General features: G+C 43.1%; 1 protein-coding gene across 3 annotated transcripts in view; it reads left to right on the top strand.

Moving 5' to 3' along the window:
* Positions 1 to 16,217, top strand: part of LOC115156917 (solute carrier organic anion transporter family member 5A1) — a 37,834-nt gene extending 21,617 nt beyond the window's left edge. For all 3 annotated transcript variants that reach the window (XM_029704740.1, XM_029704739.1, XM_029704741.1), the window contains exons 4-10: positions 1,811 to 2,028; positions 3,513 to 3,677; positions 6,408 to 6,606; positions 10,448 to 10,607; positions 11,015 to 11,256; positions 11,489 to 11,553; positions 12,072 to 16,217. In XM_029704740.1, the coding sequence (XP_029560600.1) occupies positions 1,811 to 2,028; positions 3,513 to 3,677; positions 6,408 to 6,606; positions 10,448 to 10,607; positions 11,015 to 11,256; positions 11,489 to 11,553; positions 12,072 to 12,535 (1,513 nt within the window). In that variant the 3' untranslated portion in view covers positions 12,536 to 16,217. The remainder of the gene's footprint in view (positions 1 to 1,810; positions 2,029 to 3,512; positions 3,678 to 6,407; positions 6,607 to 10,447; positions 10,608 to 11,014; positions 11,257 to 11,488; positions 11,554 to 12,071) is intronic.
* Positions 16,218 to 16,996: the final 779 nt, after the last annotated feature.

The raw sequence follows: 16,996 nt of genomic DNA on the forward strand, positions 1-16,996 counted from the left end.
ACCAATATCACTCACAAGAAACACAACCTTATGGAACAATCGTTGGATAGCTCTTCAGAATTCATTGATAAATTGGCCCACATGGAATACTAAAGGCATAGAAACTGTAAATTAGTTGGTAATAGGAAATACATTTATTTCTATGACAACTTTAAAAAGCAATTGTGGATTGACCATGGTAGATATTTTCAAATACATCCAATTTCAATACTCTTCTCATAATTTCTTTAAAATAAATGGATACTCAAACTGTAAATCAGCCAATGCTCTGTCGTTTACGCAATGGAAAGGTGAAATTCTTTTATAAAAAAATGTAAGTGCGTGGGCGACAGAGAGAAACAAAATGGTGCAGTTTGAGCCCATTTGGCGGAAAGTGATAAGGACGCTGGAGATGGGGGTGGGGGCTAGTGGTTCTGGGCAGGTGTGATGTAATGATCTAGTCGTTCGTATGTGTTTTGTATTGTTTATAAAATATCTAATAAAATCGTGTATATATATTTGTTTATCTTTAGACGTTTACATATTTGATTGTTAATGCTTAGGCCTAATATGTTAAATATGATGGGATTGATTGATGATGTTAGAAATGTATGTTATGTACATGTTAGCTTGTCAAATGTGGGATTTGAAATACTGTACATACAGTGCATTCGGAAAGTATTCAGACTCCTTTTTCTACATTTTGTTACGTTTCAGCCTTATTCTAAAATTGATTAAATAAATAAAAAATCTGGCCGCATGACCAAACTGAGCAATCGGGGGAGAAGGTCCTTGGTCAGGGAGGTGACCAAGAACCCGATGGTCACTCTGGCAGAGCTCCAGAGTTCCTCTTTGGAGATGGGAGAACCTTCCAGAAGGACAACCATCTCTGCAGCACTCCACCAATCAGGCCTTTAAGGTAGAGTGGGCAGCTGGAAGCCACTCCTCAGTAAAAGGCGCTTGGAGTTTTCCAAAAGGCACCTAAAGGACTCTGACCATGAGAAACAAGATTCTCTGGTCTGATGAAACCAAGATTGAACTCTTTGGCTTGAAAGCCAAGCGTCACGTCTGGAGGAAACCTGGCACCATCCCTACTGTGAAACATGGTGGTGGCAGCATCATGCTGTGGGGATGTTTTTCAGCAACAGGGACAGGGAGACTAGTCAGGAATGAGGGAAATATAAACGGAGCAAAGTACAGAGAGATCCTTGATGAAAACCTGCTCCGGAGCACTAAGGACCTCAGACTGGGGTGACGGTTCACCTTCCAACAGGACAATGACACTAAGCACACAGCCGAGACAACTAAGGAGTGGCTTTGGGAGAAGTTTCTGAATGTCTTTGAGTGGTCCAGACAGAGCCTGGACTTGAACCCGATCGAACATCTCTGAATACTTTCCAAATGCACTATTACTCTTCCAGTGTTCCATGCTGTGTTCGATCAGCCTAAAACCCCAAACAGCACGGTGGCTAGGAAAAACTCCCTAGAATGGCCGGAACCTAGGAAGAAACCTAGAGAGGAACCAGGCTATGAGGGGTGGCCAGTCCTCTTCTGGCTGTGCCGAGTGGAGATTATAACAGAACATGGCCAAGATGTTCATAGATGACCAGCAGGGTCAAATAATAATAATCACAGTGATTGTAGAGGGTGCAACAGGTCAGCACCTCAGGAGTAAATGTCTGTTGGCTTTTCATAGCCGATCATTCAGAGGATCTCTACCGCTCTTGCTGTCTCCAGAGAGTTGAAAACAGCAGGTCATACATTTTTGTTCTTTTTTTGAGAATCGATACCCCACCCCCATCAATAAGCTAAACCCTCTCTGCTCTCTCAGGTGGAGCGGCTTCCTGCTCTGTTCCATTGCCATGCTACTGGTCATATTCCCCATGTTCGCCTTCCCCAAGAAGCTGCCTCCCAGAAACAAGAAGAAGAAGAAGAGGAAAAAGATCACCCTGGACAACGTGTCCAGCGATGATGACATCACCAAGGAGAAGGCCGACAGCAAGAGCCAGAAGGTTACATCATCCATGGGCTTTGGGAAAGACATTAAAGGTATGCTATACAGAGAGAGAGGATCAGTATGTCCCAAATGGCACCCTATTCCCTAAGAAGTGCACTATATAGCTATTAGGTTGCATTTTGGGGCACTATTGAGGCTGTAAGAAGCAGGGTTATCTCACTGACTCTTGCCTCTCATATACTATGACTATGCAGGTTTCCATTGACCAGGTTTATTCGACAACAACAATTTCGCCCAAAAAATAATTGCGGGCAGATCTAGGAGTTTTCTAAAGATCAACAACATTTGTATATCTGTTTCTACAGGAGTGGGTTTTTCTTTTGTCAAACATTCTTTATTTTAAGATCACTTTATTGTTCAATTGCACACAAGGTCCACCTGAAATTTTACTTCCGCTTTTAACCCTACCTCTCTGAAAGATACACATACAGGTTTTGGAGAGTTGCGGGGGGTTGCCACACTGGGCGCTCTGGGAGCTGTTGTTGTGGTGGATTAAGTGCCTTGCTCAAGGGCACAACGGCAGGCAATGGTATCTATTATTTGATACCAGAAACCCTCCGGTTGCCAACTCGCTTCTCAACAGACTTGTCCCGTTGGATTCGAACTGGCAGCCCTCCGGCTGCTGGCTCGTTAGTCTAGCTACCGCTCCTTTATTGCAACAAATGATGGAAACTTATGATTGCCAAATAATTGTCAAGGTACGAGGGGCACATGATGTCATCACGTTACTATAAAGCTCCTCTCCACATTTAATTCTAAATGCCAATTTTTTCAACTATAAAAATATTTGTTCTTTACAGGGCAAGGATTGCCTAAATGGATAATATAAAGACTTCAGCCATTTTTATTCGACATTTTAGGTTTTTGCGAAGTGTTTTTATTAGGTGTGACGTCCTTACGTCCAGCTGTTTTTAGACAGTTCATTGGAAACGCACTGTAGCAGGAAATTGTCACATCTCTTTTCTATGCAAACTTTTTAGATGTCGACACAAAATCACTCGACAAGTTTCTGGAAACCTCGTTACTGATACTGATCATAGCAACAAACCATGTCAAGCATTTATAGACTATCACAGACCGCTATATACAGCTAGAGCTGAACTTCTCTCGCACTAAAACAAATGAATTACAATGTACTTGCCTCTTTATGTTCTTATTAAGTTTACTAAGTTGAAATATATAGGATACTACTGTAATGAGGTTTCATACTAATTATGGGCAGAGAAAATGTTGTTCCTATTAAGGTAGTGGGTAATCTGAATAGGAATGTGAAGTGAATTACTGTACATTGTACATAATCCTTTATGTCCTCCTGGTGAGCAGATGTACCCTTGCATAGCTCCATAATATAAATGGTCCGTCAGCCTTCCCTGTGTCTCTGTCTGTCTTATGCTCCTTTTGCTAACGTGCAGTGTTGTTCCCCTACATCTTTATTTCTCTCCCCCTCTCTCGTTCTCCCTCCCTCCCTCCCTCCCTCCCTCCCTCCCTCCCTCCCTCCCTCCCTGTCCCTGTGTAGAGCTGCCTAAGGCTGCAGTGAGGATCCTGAGTAATGTCACCTTCCTGTTTGTGAGCCTGTCCTACACTGCAGAGAGCGCCATCGTCACCGCCTTCATCACCTTCATACCCAAGTTCATCGAGTCACAGTTTGGCATCCCGGCATCCAGCGCTAGTATCTACACAGGTAAATGCACTACTAGTATCTACACAGGTAAATACACATCTATTATCTACTCAATTAACTTTAAACTTTTTGTAATTTTAGTGCACTTTGTATTTTTGTGTATTTTGAACGAACATTGAAAGCGTTAAAAATACACCGAAAACATTATAAATAAATCTATACAGCTAAAAACAACAGTGTGATGTTAAAACAAGTTGATATTAAGGTTTACGAAAGAGCTTTATCAATTGACCAGATTTTTCTAACCGTTACTTTGAACAAAACCAAGACATCAATATTCTCATAATGCTGTTTGTATAAAAAATCTTAAATTACAGCTCAATTGAAGCAAATTCAGAATTTGCGATTAATCGTGATAGATACATTTCTGTAAAACTCTGTTTTTGGTCGTGGCTGCGAATACAGAGTTGTCTGCCTGTCTGTGTAAAAAATCAGCAGCTAAGAAGAACATGACATCTCTAGACTGCCTGTTTTTGTTATGCTAATCTCGGTTACCCAGTAGTAAAATTCTCATGTGAAAGTTTGTCATTTCCTGTTTTACTTTGAGGGGGAATCCCATTAACAGTTGTTATTACCTTTGTGCAAAGGAAGGAAGCGAATTCTCTTCCCTCGCAAACGGAAACTTCTAGCCAAACTCCTCTCTTCCGTTAATTTCACCCGTGTTTATCATGGCCAAAAAATACATTTTTGTTTTCATGAATTTTTACAACATAGCCAATTTTGACTTTGTGGGTGTGGAAACTGTTTATCCTCCACACACGGGTTTGTGAAATCACCGCACTAATGTAAGCACCGCCTTCGCCCAATCTTAATTAATCCAAATCATCAATGACAAAACCCCAAACCAGGAACTACTGCTGCTTGTATTCACATCATTTTATGTGCCTTGACAGATCCTCGCTGTTTCATCTGTCCACGAGAGATTAGTGTTGTGTTTATGTTTGCAATACTATTACAACAACCAAGTCTGTACAAACATGTCGATAATGCATTTTGTGTACGACATGTAATTAGCTGCATGTAGCCTAACTCCCCTACTAAAAAAATAATATGAAATCGCACTTATGACTGCAGTTCGCGAACGATATTGTGCAAATCTCCCTCGCGGCAGTCAAGCTGAGAGCATTCCGCCAAGTTGTTCACAATCTAGTCCAGTTGCGGCTGCAACTAGAGCTTGTTTCAAAGCTATTAATAAATAATCATATTTGTATGCCTAGCACTCACAAATGTACATTGTTTGAGCACACTTTTATAAGTCTCAGTCACAAATGCCAGCTACAATAAGGCCATAATGGTGAATGAGAGACTTGTCTAGAACCGTAGCCACAGATTTTATTTTTATCATTTGACAGCCCTAGTAAACACATCTATACTGAAAAAATATGTAAGCCTACCTACCATGCAACAATTTCATTGATTTTACTGAGTTACAGTTCATATAAGGAAATCAGTTGATTGAAATAAATTCATTTGGCCCTAATCTATGGATTTCACATGACCTGGGAATACAGATATGAATCAGTTGGTCACAAATACCGTTAAAAAAAAATGGGCCTCACAATGGGCCTCAGGTTCTCATCACGGTATTTTTGTGCACTCAAATTGCCATTGATAAAATGCAATTGTGTTCGTTGTCCATAGCTTATGCCTGCCCATACCATAACCCCACTGCCACAATGGGGCACTTTGTTCACAACATTGACATCAGCAAACCGCTCACGCACACAACGCAATATACGTGGTCTGTGTTTGTGAGGCTGGTTGAATATACTGCCAAATTCCCTAAAAATGACGTTGGAGGCGGCTTATGGTAGAGAAAGGAACATTTAATTCCCTGGCAACAGCTCTAGTGGACATTCTTGCAGTCAGCATGCCAATTGCACTCTCCCTCAAAACTTGAGCCATCTGTGGCATTGTGTTTTGTGACAAAACTGCACATTTTAGTGGCCTTTTATTGTCCCCAGCACAAGGTGCACCTGTGTAATGATCAGGCTGGTTAATCAGATTCTTGATATGCCACACCTGTCAGGTGGATGGATTATCTTGGCAAAGGAGAAATGCTCACTAACAGGGATGTTAACAAATTTGTGCACCAACTTCGGAAAACATCTGCAATCTTTTATTTCTGCTTATGAAACATAGGACCAACACTTTACATGTTGCATTTATATTTTTGTTCAGTCAATACACACCTAACACTCCTCTGAAGCGCATTGTTTGGAACACAGGTATATTGTCTCCAGCTTCACCACAGAGATCAGTTAGAGCCCTTGCCTTCAAAAGCTCCTTAGTCAGGGACACTTCCGGGACAGCCTGAAGTGGTCTGTGTCTTTAAGATTACTCCACGTCAGTGGGGCCACTGTGAGTTTAACACTCAATACTCACTACTTGACCATCTCCCAGGTGCCCCCTTTATTTTAAGGAAGAGTGTTTGTATTATTCATGGCTGCTGGCTGGGCCTTCACTCCGTCACTGAACATTAGTTGTACAGCTAGCCGTCTTAAAGCTTCCTTATCACTCCCCCTGAAAAGGAGCTTCAACTCTGCTCTTTCTGTTTGGATGATGTGTTTGAAAGTGAACAGGAGGCCCAAATTAAATTATGTTGTAGAATAACATGCGTCTAGATGTTACACAGATTGCCGTGATCTAATCTATGCTTTCTAGAGACCTCATCATTGACTCTCTCTCTCTCTCTCTCTCTCTCTCTCTCTCTGCCTCCTGCTGTCACAGGTGTGATCATCGTGCCCAGTGCTGGGGTGGGTATAGTCCTGGGGGGCTACATAATTAAGAAGCTGAAGCTGGGAGCTAGAGAGTCAGCCAAGCTGGCCATGATCTGTAGTGGGGTATCTCTTCTCTGCTTCTCTACTCTGTTCATAGTGGGCTGTGAGAGCATCAACCTAGGAGGCATCAACATACCATACACCACTGGGTAAGAACCACACCTTCCTTCCTTCACTCAGTACCCCTCTCTTTCAATCTGAACTTTTTTCCCTCTTGCAATCCCTGTCGATCTTGTCGTCTTTCTCTCAGCTCCCCCAAAATTAATTGAATTCTTTCTCTGCAAACATTCCAGCCTCCAAAAAACCCATATCAAAGTATTAAACAATGTGAGGAAGTTTAGTGTGTGTGTGTTTCCCAGTGATGATGAGAAGAGGAGGTGACCATCATGAAGGCCCCTGATGTGAAATATCACCTCGGCACACATCAGAGTCCCCGTCCAAAATGAAAACCCTATTCCCTATGTAGTGCACTACTTTTGAACAAGGCCAATTGGGCTCTGGTCAAAAGTAGTGAACTCTATAGGGAAAAGGGTGCCATTTGGGACATAGTCCTTCCCCAGACACAAGAACTCTAATGCACGACACTGTTATGATCTAGATGAATTAACTCTCTGTTCTACAGTCCTGGAGCCTTGTTCCCTCTCTTAGATCCAACCTCTGGCTACATCCCAAATGGCACCCTGTTCCCATTTATAGTGTACTACTTTTGACCAGGATATACAAAGACTGTAAAATTGGGATGTGATGTGTCTCTGCTTGGCACTCAGCATTAAGGAGATAGATTTGGGGTAAGGCGTTGCAATAGACTAGCGTCCTGTCCAGGTGGTGCACTTGTACATCAAGCTGCCTCACGCTACAGAAACAGGAGATAGGCTCCTGCTCCTATGAGCCGTTCTGGCTCGTACACGCCAAGGCTCATGCAAGGCTACTTTTGACCCCATAGGGAGAAAAGTAGTGCACTATAAAGGGAAAAAGGTGCCTGTCCCTGATGCATTTGATTGACCCATTGCTGACAAGTGTATAAAATCGAGCACACAGCCATGCAATCTCCATAGACAAGCATTGGCAGTAGAATGGCCTTACTGAAGAGCTCAGTGACTTTCAACGTGGCACCGGCATATGATTCCACCTTTCCAACAAGTCAGTTCGTCAAATTTCTTCCCTGCTAGAGCTGTTATTGTGAAGTGGAAACGTTTAGGCGCAACAACGGCTCAGCCGAGAAGTGGTAGGACACACAAGCTCACAGAACGGGACCACAGAGTGCTGATATATTTGCGCCCATCTCAGTGAAGTAATTCATTGTGGGAGGCCTAGACTAAAAGCCAATTTATGCTTGATCCGAAAATGTGGTTGAGGCTCCATATGGAGGGTGTGGCACAATTCCGGAGCCTCTGGAGACATGCAGAGACCAAATGGAGCTATGTACCGCATCACCATGCTCCTTCCAAATGTTGTAACAATGCAGCGGGCTGTGTATAGCTCTATATACGTGATTGGCTGACGGTAGGTGGGGGCGGTACATCCTGTATAAACATAAACCCACTTCCTTGACAACTTCCTTCATAACCGCTCTGCACTGCTCAGCAAAGCACAAGAAGTGTGAATGCCCTGACTTCTGCAGAGGCCGTGTCACCGTAAATGCTGCGTGGCCAGTGCAGACGTCGGATTGACCACGCATCGCCCAGATGCACGTCTCTCTCCAGAATGTGCTCTCTCCTGCCAATTTGGGCGCATTCATTGTTTCCTAACTTCATTGTGTGAATTGTTTGCGTTGGATGGTTAGTGTATATCACTCCCCTATTACATATACTGTATCACCAGTAGTACATTTACAGTTCATTCCTGTCATCTCTAATCTACAATGTTTGTTTGTTTTGGGTCATTTCTGTTAATGCATTCAACACATTATTATTCCAGTCTTACCGTTCTAATTGTCGGAGTGGACATTGTTTGCAGAGCGCACAACCTATGCTACACTTGTGAGAAACAAGTTTTGGTTTATTTCATTCCATTTACGAGTTTTGTCAATTCACTTTAGTAATTGTCTTTTGTTTGGAGCACTCCTGTCAATTTTAAGGTAAGGACGCACACCTGATTACGCATAGAAGTAAATTACATAGGCCTGAAGGCTGCCTGGCCTGCACACAAATGTAGGCATATTAATGTGCCTATTTTGGAGATCTGATTGGCTAAACGCACCACCACTAACAATGTGCTTTAGGACCATGCTGACGCCTCAGAGTGGTTGGGTAGGCTGTTTGGAGTGTTTATCAGACTGGGTAAATGTTTTAAAATAATGTTACGTCCCCCCCACTTATAAAATCAAAGTTGCGCCCCTGTCCCAAAGTAATGTTTTCTTCACCTCAAAAAGCAAACAGTCTGTTTTTACATCCATTGACAAAGCATACATTGAGGAACTATTGTCAATTTGAAAAATCTTTCCAGCTCTATCCCTTTCGATAACCGATAACAATACTTTAGAGCTAATATTCTATAAGAGGAACAGGAGATCAAGCAGTAGAACATTGGAGGTGCCGTTACTCATCTCCGGTGATCTCCTGCCCAAGTCAAGCACTGCTTCTTATCCCAAATAGACTACAGTCTGTCCTGAGCTCACTGGCGCTGGACACTCTGGGGGCACAGAATATTTTATCCAATGTTGCAAGTTCGTTGCAGACAGGCCTTGGGTAGCCAATGGGATTTATAGGAGATTCATTTTTTTTTATCAGTATATGTTCTACCTGCAGGCTGCAATGTTTTTATTTGTTGGTTTGTTGGCTTTATGTGGGATATTTTTACATAGTTGGCAATGACAATAGAAGTTACTTTTTAGGTTTGTCTCATTTTCATTTAGATTTGGATATAATTTTGATTGACCACATGACATTGGTTTTGAGATATGAAGACGTTATTATAAATGAAAATGTTCCACAAATGTGCATACTAAAACCATAACTGGCACGTAGATCGGTAGAAATGGTAAGATAAATTGGTATTCCACATGAAAGGTTGCCAACTCCTCTTGTAGCCTATTACCAACAACTTCAGGAGAGTAATGGCAGAATCTGAGAAGCCAGCAGGAGCGGGTGGAGGATGGTTGGGTCAGGTTAAGGTTTTTTTCTTCTAGTTATCTAGATCGCTGGCTCCCTCTTGAGACATTTGTCTTATTTCATCAAACAGTAAGCTTAAAGCATCAGACAAGCATATAGTTGATTTTATTAAAACACAAAGGGTGTGTCTATATATGGAAAAATACACGTTTCAAATTGCTTGAAAGAACAGACAACTTTCGATCGACAAACTTTTTTTTTTTTAGTCGGGGACAGCCCTATGGATGAATCTGGTTTTGGTGGATGCCAGGAGAAGGCTACCTGCCCCAATGCATAGTGCCAACTGTAAAGTTAGGTGGAGGAGGAATAATGGTCTGGGGCTGTTTTTCATTGTTCGGGCTAGGCCCCTTTTAGTTCCAGTGAAGGGAAGTCTTAACGCTACTGCATACAATAACATTCTAGACATTTCTGTGCTTCCAACTTTGTGGCAACCGTTTGGGGAAGGCCCTTTCCTGTTTCAGCGTGACAATACCCCCATGCACAAAGCGAGGTCCATACAGAAATGGTTTGTCGAGATTGGTGTGGAAGAACTTGGCATATTAATGCCCATGATTTTGGAAAGAGATGTTCAATAAGCAAGTGTATACATGCTAACTGGTTTAATTGTCCTCGGTTCTGAGCAATGTATTTTGGTGCAGCAAATCTCAGTGTAAATGTGACCTTTGAATAGCAGCATGGTAAGATAGTCTTCTTAACATTGTTTAATCAGTCTGAATAAGAATTACGTTGTGATAGTGGAAAATGACCTACGGTATTTAGCTCTCTTCATCCCCCACTTTTCTCTCTCCCTCTGCCTCTTCCCTGTCTCTCTTCCCCTCCCTCTCCCCCCATCTCTTTCCCTCCCACTCTCTAAATAATCTCTCTCCTTCACTTTTCTCAGTCCTACGCTGACTATGACCCATCGTAACCTGACTGGAGGGTGTAATGTGAACTGTGGCTGTAAGATCCATGAGTACGCTCCAGTCTGTGGCTCAGACGGAATCACCTACTTCAACCCCTGCCTGGCAGGCTGCAGCAGTGTGGGCAACGACAGCACAGGAGTGAGTCCCTCAGTCACAAAAGTAGGGTTGCAAAATGATGGTAACTTTCCCCAAATTCCCAGATTCTCTGCTTATTCCCTCCTGTTTCTAGAAATATTCCTAACTGGATTTCTGTAATACCTGGGCATTTTTGGAAAGTTACCTAAAGCTAGGGCCAGGAGTTTTTCCTGGCCATAATGTGAGTTAATGTGAGTTACCACAGGAAAAACAATATTGTTAGAACCTAGTTATAGCTTACTGACCATTGAACAAACATTAATTAAGCATCCGTGTACAGTCTACATTGGTAGTACTTGAATAACACACTTCTTGTGGTACGCACAGTTGCGCCTTAGGAGTTGACTTCCATAGTACAATAAGATGAGCTGAGAATGATGCCTGGTGTTCTGTGTCTCTCCGTCTCTCAGATCAGGAACTACTCTGACTGTGCGTGTGTCCAGAGCAGGCAGGTCATCACCCCCTCCTCTAACGGCCAAGTCAACCAGCTGCAGCTGGTTATCGTCAAGACCTACCTGAACGAGAACGGCTACGCCGTGTCGGGGAAGTGTGACCGCACCTGCAGCACCCTCATTCCCTTCCTCATCTTCCTCTTCATCGTCACACTCATCACGGCCTGCGCTCAGCCCTCCGCCATCATTGTCACTCTTAGGTATTGACCCGGAATAGACACAGAACAAAACACACTTATCGAAGGGATTGTAAGGTAGTGGTTGTGAGCTCTCTTGTTCTCTTCATCGGGTTGTAAAATGATGGTTACTTTCTGTGATTCCGGTTGGATGATTTCTAGAATCAGGATGGAATAAACTTTAAGGATTCCCAGGTTATCATCATTTTGCACCTCTATCTTCACCATTTCCTCCCTTCTTCCTCCTCTCCTCAAGGTCAGTAGAAGAGCAGGAGAGACCCTTTGCACTCGGGATGCAGTTTGTTCTCCTCAGGACCCTTGGTGAGTGATGCAGCTTCAGTGAAATACAGAGTTCAATACTGAGAGGTTATTTTTTAGGGTGTCTCCCTATTTAGTGCCATAGGGCGCTGGTCAAAAGTAGTGCACTCGATAGGGATAGGGTCCCATTGGGACACTGAATCTGGTTCAGAATGTAATTTGAAAAGACAGGTTCCCATTTCATGTCAGAGAAAATTACTAAGAGGATCTGAACAGTAATCAAAACATTTTCTCTGAGGTTGACATCTTTTGTACATTTCTTTCCCCCCTTTTATTGCCAATATTCAAAACTTAATTAGGCTAGAAATATAAGGTTTTAAAAATTGAAACGTGTCTTTTGCTAACCTCTCTGAATGAGTATGTATCGCTCCTCTGTCCTTGTCTTCCCTGTACATCCCCACTTCCACATTGACACCACATGCGTGCTGTGTTAGAATAGTCTCTCCTCTCTCTCCTCAGCCCACATACCTACAACCATCCACTTCTTCTGTATCATAACGGTCTCTCCTCTCTCTCCTCAGCCTACATACCTACTCCCATCTATTTTGGGGCGGTGATCGACACCACCTGTATGCTGTGGCAGCAGGACTGTGGCGTCCACGGCTCCTGCTGGGAGTACGATGTCACTTCCTTCCGCTTCGTCTACTTCGGCCTGGCCGCCAGCCTCAAGTTCATTGGCTTCATCTTCATCTTCCTCACCTGGTACTCCATCAAGTACAAGGAAGAGCGTCTGGAGCGCTGGCTGAAACACCTCTCGCCCATGGACACGGTGAGCGACCTCATCTGCCACGCCGGGGGACACAAGGGACACGCCCGTACCCGCTCCTGTCCCGTTAATATACCACGCAACGAACCTCCCATCATCCCCGTCCTCAACAGGGGCCTCAGCAGCCAGAGCTGCCCGGGGAACAGCCTGAAAGCAATAACCCCGCCGGCCCCTCGCCCTCCCGCTCGCTCTCTGGAACAGGTGTCTGCCCGTGTCTGAGTGCAACTCCTACCGCCCTGCCATCCACAGTCTCTGCAATGTCTGCCTTTCTTACTCTGGGTTCTCACTCGTATGGTATTATAGTATACGTTCACACGCACAAGACGTCACTCAGACAGGCAGCGGTTGGTCAACATGTATACAGGAAGAAACTGGGATGGATACCCCAGTTAGCAAATCGACCCTCTACCTAGTATGTTGGTGTCCTTTTCTCTTTGGTTTGTTTTCGTCATGGGAGGGAATGCATATCATCTCTTTAGAAAAGTGCACCTTCGATACTTCTCGATCGTAGTGACGGTATTGTTGCGTGGCGCTAGGTGAAAATGACATGAATAATATCCTCCATTGCTCAGTTTTAGTGTTCATTCTAAGACCTCGGCAAGACGAGGTGACTGAGCTAAGCAGCTTGGCCAGCGAGCATAAACTTAATCCTCTACTATGCAAGGTCGTTTCTTTTCCCCTATTATTCAATGGCAAGCTGTATTAAAAGCACACATTGAGCATTGCCTTCCCTTTCCATACAATCTGGAAATGTCATTCAGTATCGCCCCAGACCTGCGTGTAATGATGAGTGGTTGACTTGGAAAAGATGTATCTGGAAACGTTTGGAATTGGAACCACTTCTCTGTGGTTACCTCATAGACAGGCCCACAAATATATCCCTCGCCGTAGTTCTATTTCAGACACACTTGGGCTGCATCCTAAATGGTACTCTATTCTCTATATACTGTAGTGCTATACATTTGACAATGGCCGATAGGTCTTTGGTCCAAAGTAGTGAACTACATGGGGAACAGGGTGCCATTTGGGGCACAATCTAAGTGCACTCATGATGACCCCCCTCAGTGTTGCTTCGTGTGCCATGGGCTTTATAGAACGAAGGGATCTTTTGCTTACCGGTCTCTTATTAACATGTCTTGTTTCAGACAAAAATCCGAATTGAAATGTTTACGTCCCAAATGGTACCTTATTCCCTTTATAGTGTGCCACTTTTGATCAGGGCAAGAGTAGTGCGCTACATAGGGAATAAGGTGCCGTTTGGCACGTATACAATGTTTTAACCAACCAGACCCCTTGCTGGCTCTGTGGTGGAGCAGACCAGACCCCCTGCTGGCTCTGTGGTGGAGCAGACCAGAGCCCCTGCTGGCTCTGTGGTGGAGCAGACCAGACCCCCTGCTGGCTCTGTGGTGGAGCAGACCAGACCCCCTGCTGGCTCTGTGGTGGAGCAGACCAGAGCCCCTGCTGGCTCTGTGGTGGAGCAGACCAGACCCCCTGCTGGCTCTGTGGTGGAGCAGACCAGACCCCCTGCTGGCTCTGTGGTGGAGCAGACCAGACCCCCTGCTGGCTCTGTGGTGGAGCAGACCAGACCCCCTGCTGGCTCTGTGGTGGAGCAGACCAGACCCCCTGCTGGCTCTGTGGTGGAGCAGACCAGACCCCCTGCTGGCTCTGTGGTGGAGCAGACCAGACCCGTGCTGCTGGTGCAAAGAGACTGCTGTGCTTCCCATGATTAGCTAATCCACACAAACCAACCACTATTTCACATTAGTTAGTCAGTAGTTTAGTAAGTAGCCTCTGTCACCGGCTTTCACCTTACCTTCGAGCGAAGACTGGGAGTCTGTGGCCAGTAGTTTAGAATAGCTTATTAGGTCTATAACTGGATTCCTAAATGAATTGATTTACCAACAGCAGGGCCACTTCTCCCATGTATTGTGTAACCGATAATAATTCTTATAATGTCCAACTACTCACTATGTCTACGATAGAGCATGTTCTACTGAACAACTGTTAAAGTGATATCAATCATGGCTGCTGAGGTTGTTTGTTTTGCCTTTTGGTGAATTTTTTGTTGTTGTATTTGTGTTGTATATTTGTATTAATTCAAAGGACATCAGACTAATTTCTTAAGCAGTGCTAAATCGAGTTTAGGGCTGGGAATTACTAACTCCCACAGCTCAGTAATCAATACAATGACATGGACAGAGACGACCTGATTCTAGAACAGTTTAGGGCTGGGAATTACTAACTCCCACAGCTCAGTAATCAATACAATGACATGGACAGAGACGACCTGATTCTAGAACAGTTTAGGGCTGGGAATTACTAACTCCCACAGCTCAGTAATCAATACAATGACATGGACAGAGACGACCTGATTCTAGAACAGTTTAGGGCTGGGAATTACTAACTCCCACAGCTCAGTAATCAATACAATGACATGGACAGAGACGACCTGATTCTAGAACAGTTTAGGGCTGGGAATTACTAACTCCCACAGCTCAGTAATCAATACAATGACATGGACAGAGACGACCTGATTCTAGAACAGCACTACGTCTCGGAGACTAGTGATATAAGCTGGAGGGGAACAAGATCGTTGAAACAAGTAGTTCATGGGTGTAACATGCAATAATCAAGTACATATTGCTGTTGGTTTTACAGGGTGGTTGAGGACACCCGCTAGTCAGATGTGGTAAGCAATATTGTAGAAATACTCAAATGAAGCTGTGTCATTTCCCCAAGCGAAATAACTCGACAAATATTTGGTGGAATAATCGTAATTTTCAGTTTATTTTAGCACTTAAATATTAGAAGCAAAAATTATGCTTTTCTATGTATCTATGTTGAATTTGGGCAGGTGGAACAGCACTGAGCCTGTGAACAACAAATTTCACTTCACCTATCCGGTGTATGTGACAATAAAACATTATGTTTACTTACATGATACAATGTGGCTGTTGGTTTAGAGTTAATAGCGTTAAAACTATGGGATATTATAACATGTTACCGTTAATATAGAAAGGTAGCATAGCTCTTTATAGTAAAATGACTGACATTGTCAGCTAATAACAGTGTAATGCATCCGGTAGTAGTTGTGATAGACATAATTGCTGCATGTAATAATTTTTCAGGACTCCAGACACTATTATTAATGGAAATAAGTCGCATAACTCTTAGTCAAACATTCCATTTCATGTGAAAGAATAACTAGAATACATAGAGTAAATCGGGTGCAAATTAATCACAATTCTAGCTAGGCTACATTTTGCGACAAGGATTCTCCTAACTTTAGTGTTATTGAGTCTGTTAGTGAAAGGCTACAGTATTATGTTTCTCAGTGCCTACTTTTCCTACTAATTGATTGAAGTTGATGTTGCTGATTCTGAAATGCTCTTGACTTCATGTCATGGAACTCAATTATAAGACTGACTGTGGACTGTGAAGAATTGGACTCTAGGATTTTTGGTTGACTTGCTGCCATTAATAGACCTTTTCAACCTACTGTACCTATAGTACCAGGATGTTTGCTGCAGAATTCTGGTACTCTTGTGATCCTCACCGTCAAACCTACTATTCCTCTGGAGCTCTCACTCTTACCGCCCTGTGTAGTGCTGTTTATCAGTCTTTGTATGTGGCATAAAATAAGGATTTGACCTGGATGTCACCATAAGGACTATTTCAGGTAGATTGTAGATTTATGTTATTTTTTTCCCTTTTTAGCAGTATTATATTTATTTAATTTCAAATGACAGTGTTTTAATGACAAGTTAATGCCTCTGCTATATGGTTGACATCATAAGAAAGAAAATGTACATTGTTTGTGGACACACTGTTTACAAATTCCTTCGATACTTGACATCTGTCAATTAAAATTCCCCAAAATAAATATTGAATTGAATCGCGATTTTTGGTCAAGAAGTGCTTGTTGGAGCAGGTAATAAACACGTAACATGATTAAAACTGGTTAAGTGTGTGTTCCAAATGGTACCCTAATCCCTACACAATGCACTACTTTTTACCTATGGGCCCTCTTGAAAAGTAGTGCACTATATAGGGCAGTGTTTCCCAACTCCAGTCCTCCAGTACCCACGACAGTACACATTTTTGTTGTAGCCCTGGACAAGCACACCTGATTCAACTAATCATCAAGCCCTCAATGAGTTGAATCAGTTTGTCAAGGGCTACAACAAAAAATGTCTACTGTTGTGGGTACTGGAGGACTGGAGTTGGAAAACACTGATATAGGGTGCCATTTGGTATGCAAACACTGTGTGGCGCTGTGGACTGTCTTCTTCCATTGACCCTGACAGGTAAGGCGGCTGTACTCAAGGTGGCAGAGTAGGGATGTAATACTGTATGAAGGATGCATTTTTCCTACACTCAACCAAAATATAAAAACAACATGCAACAATTTCACTGAGTTACAGTTCATATAATGAAATAAATCCATTAGGCCCTAATCCCACTGTTTCCAAATGCGAACGTTAGGGAAGATACTGGTAACTGCTCCTTCTGTGGTTATAGCATTTGTGGCACAAATCCATTTAAAGTCATGGTATCAATATTAGAATTTTTCACCCATCATGTCCAAATCATCTACAAGGGACTTTGAGCTACACAATCAATTGTAAATACTTTAGGATGATTTGGAGGTGATGTCCTAGCCAGCTCTGCAAGTGTGAG

This window comes from Salmo trutta, chromosome 21, assembly GCF_901001165.1.
Source record: "Salmo trutta chromosome 21, fSalTru1.1, whole genome shotgun sequence".
NCBI classification, from domain to species: domain Eukaryota; kingdom Metazoa; phylum Chordata; class Actinopteri; order Salmoniformes; family Salmonidae; genus Salmo; species Salmo trutta.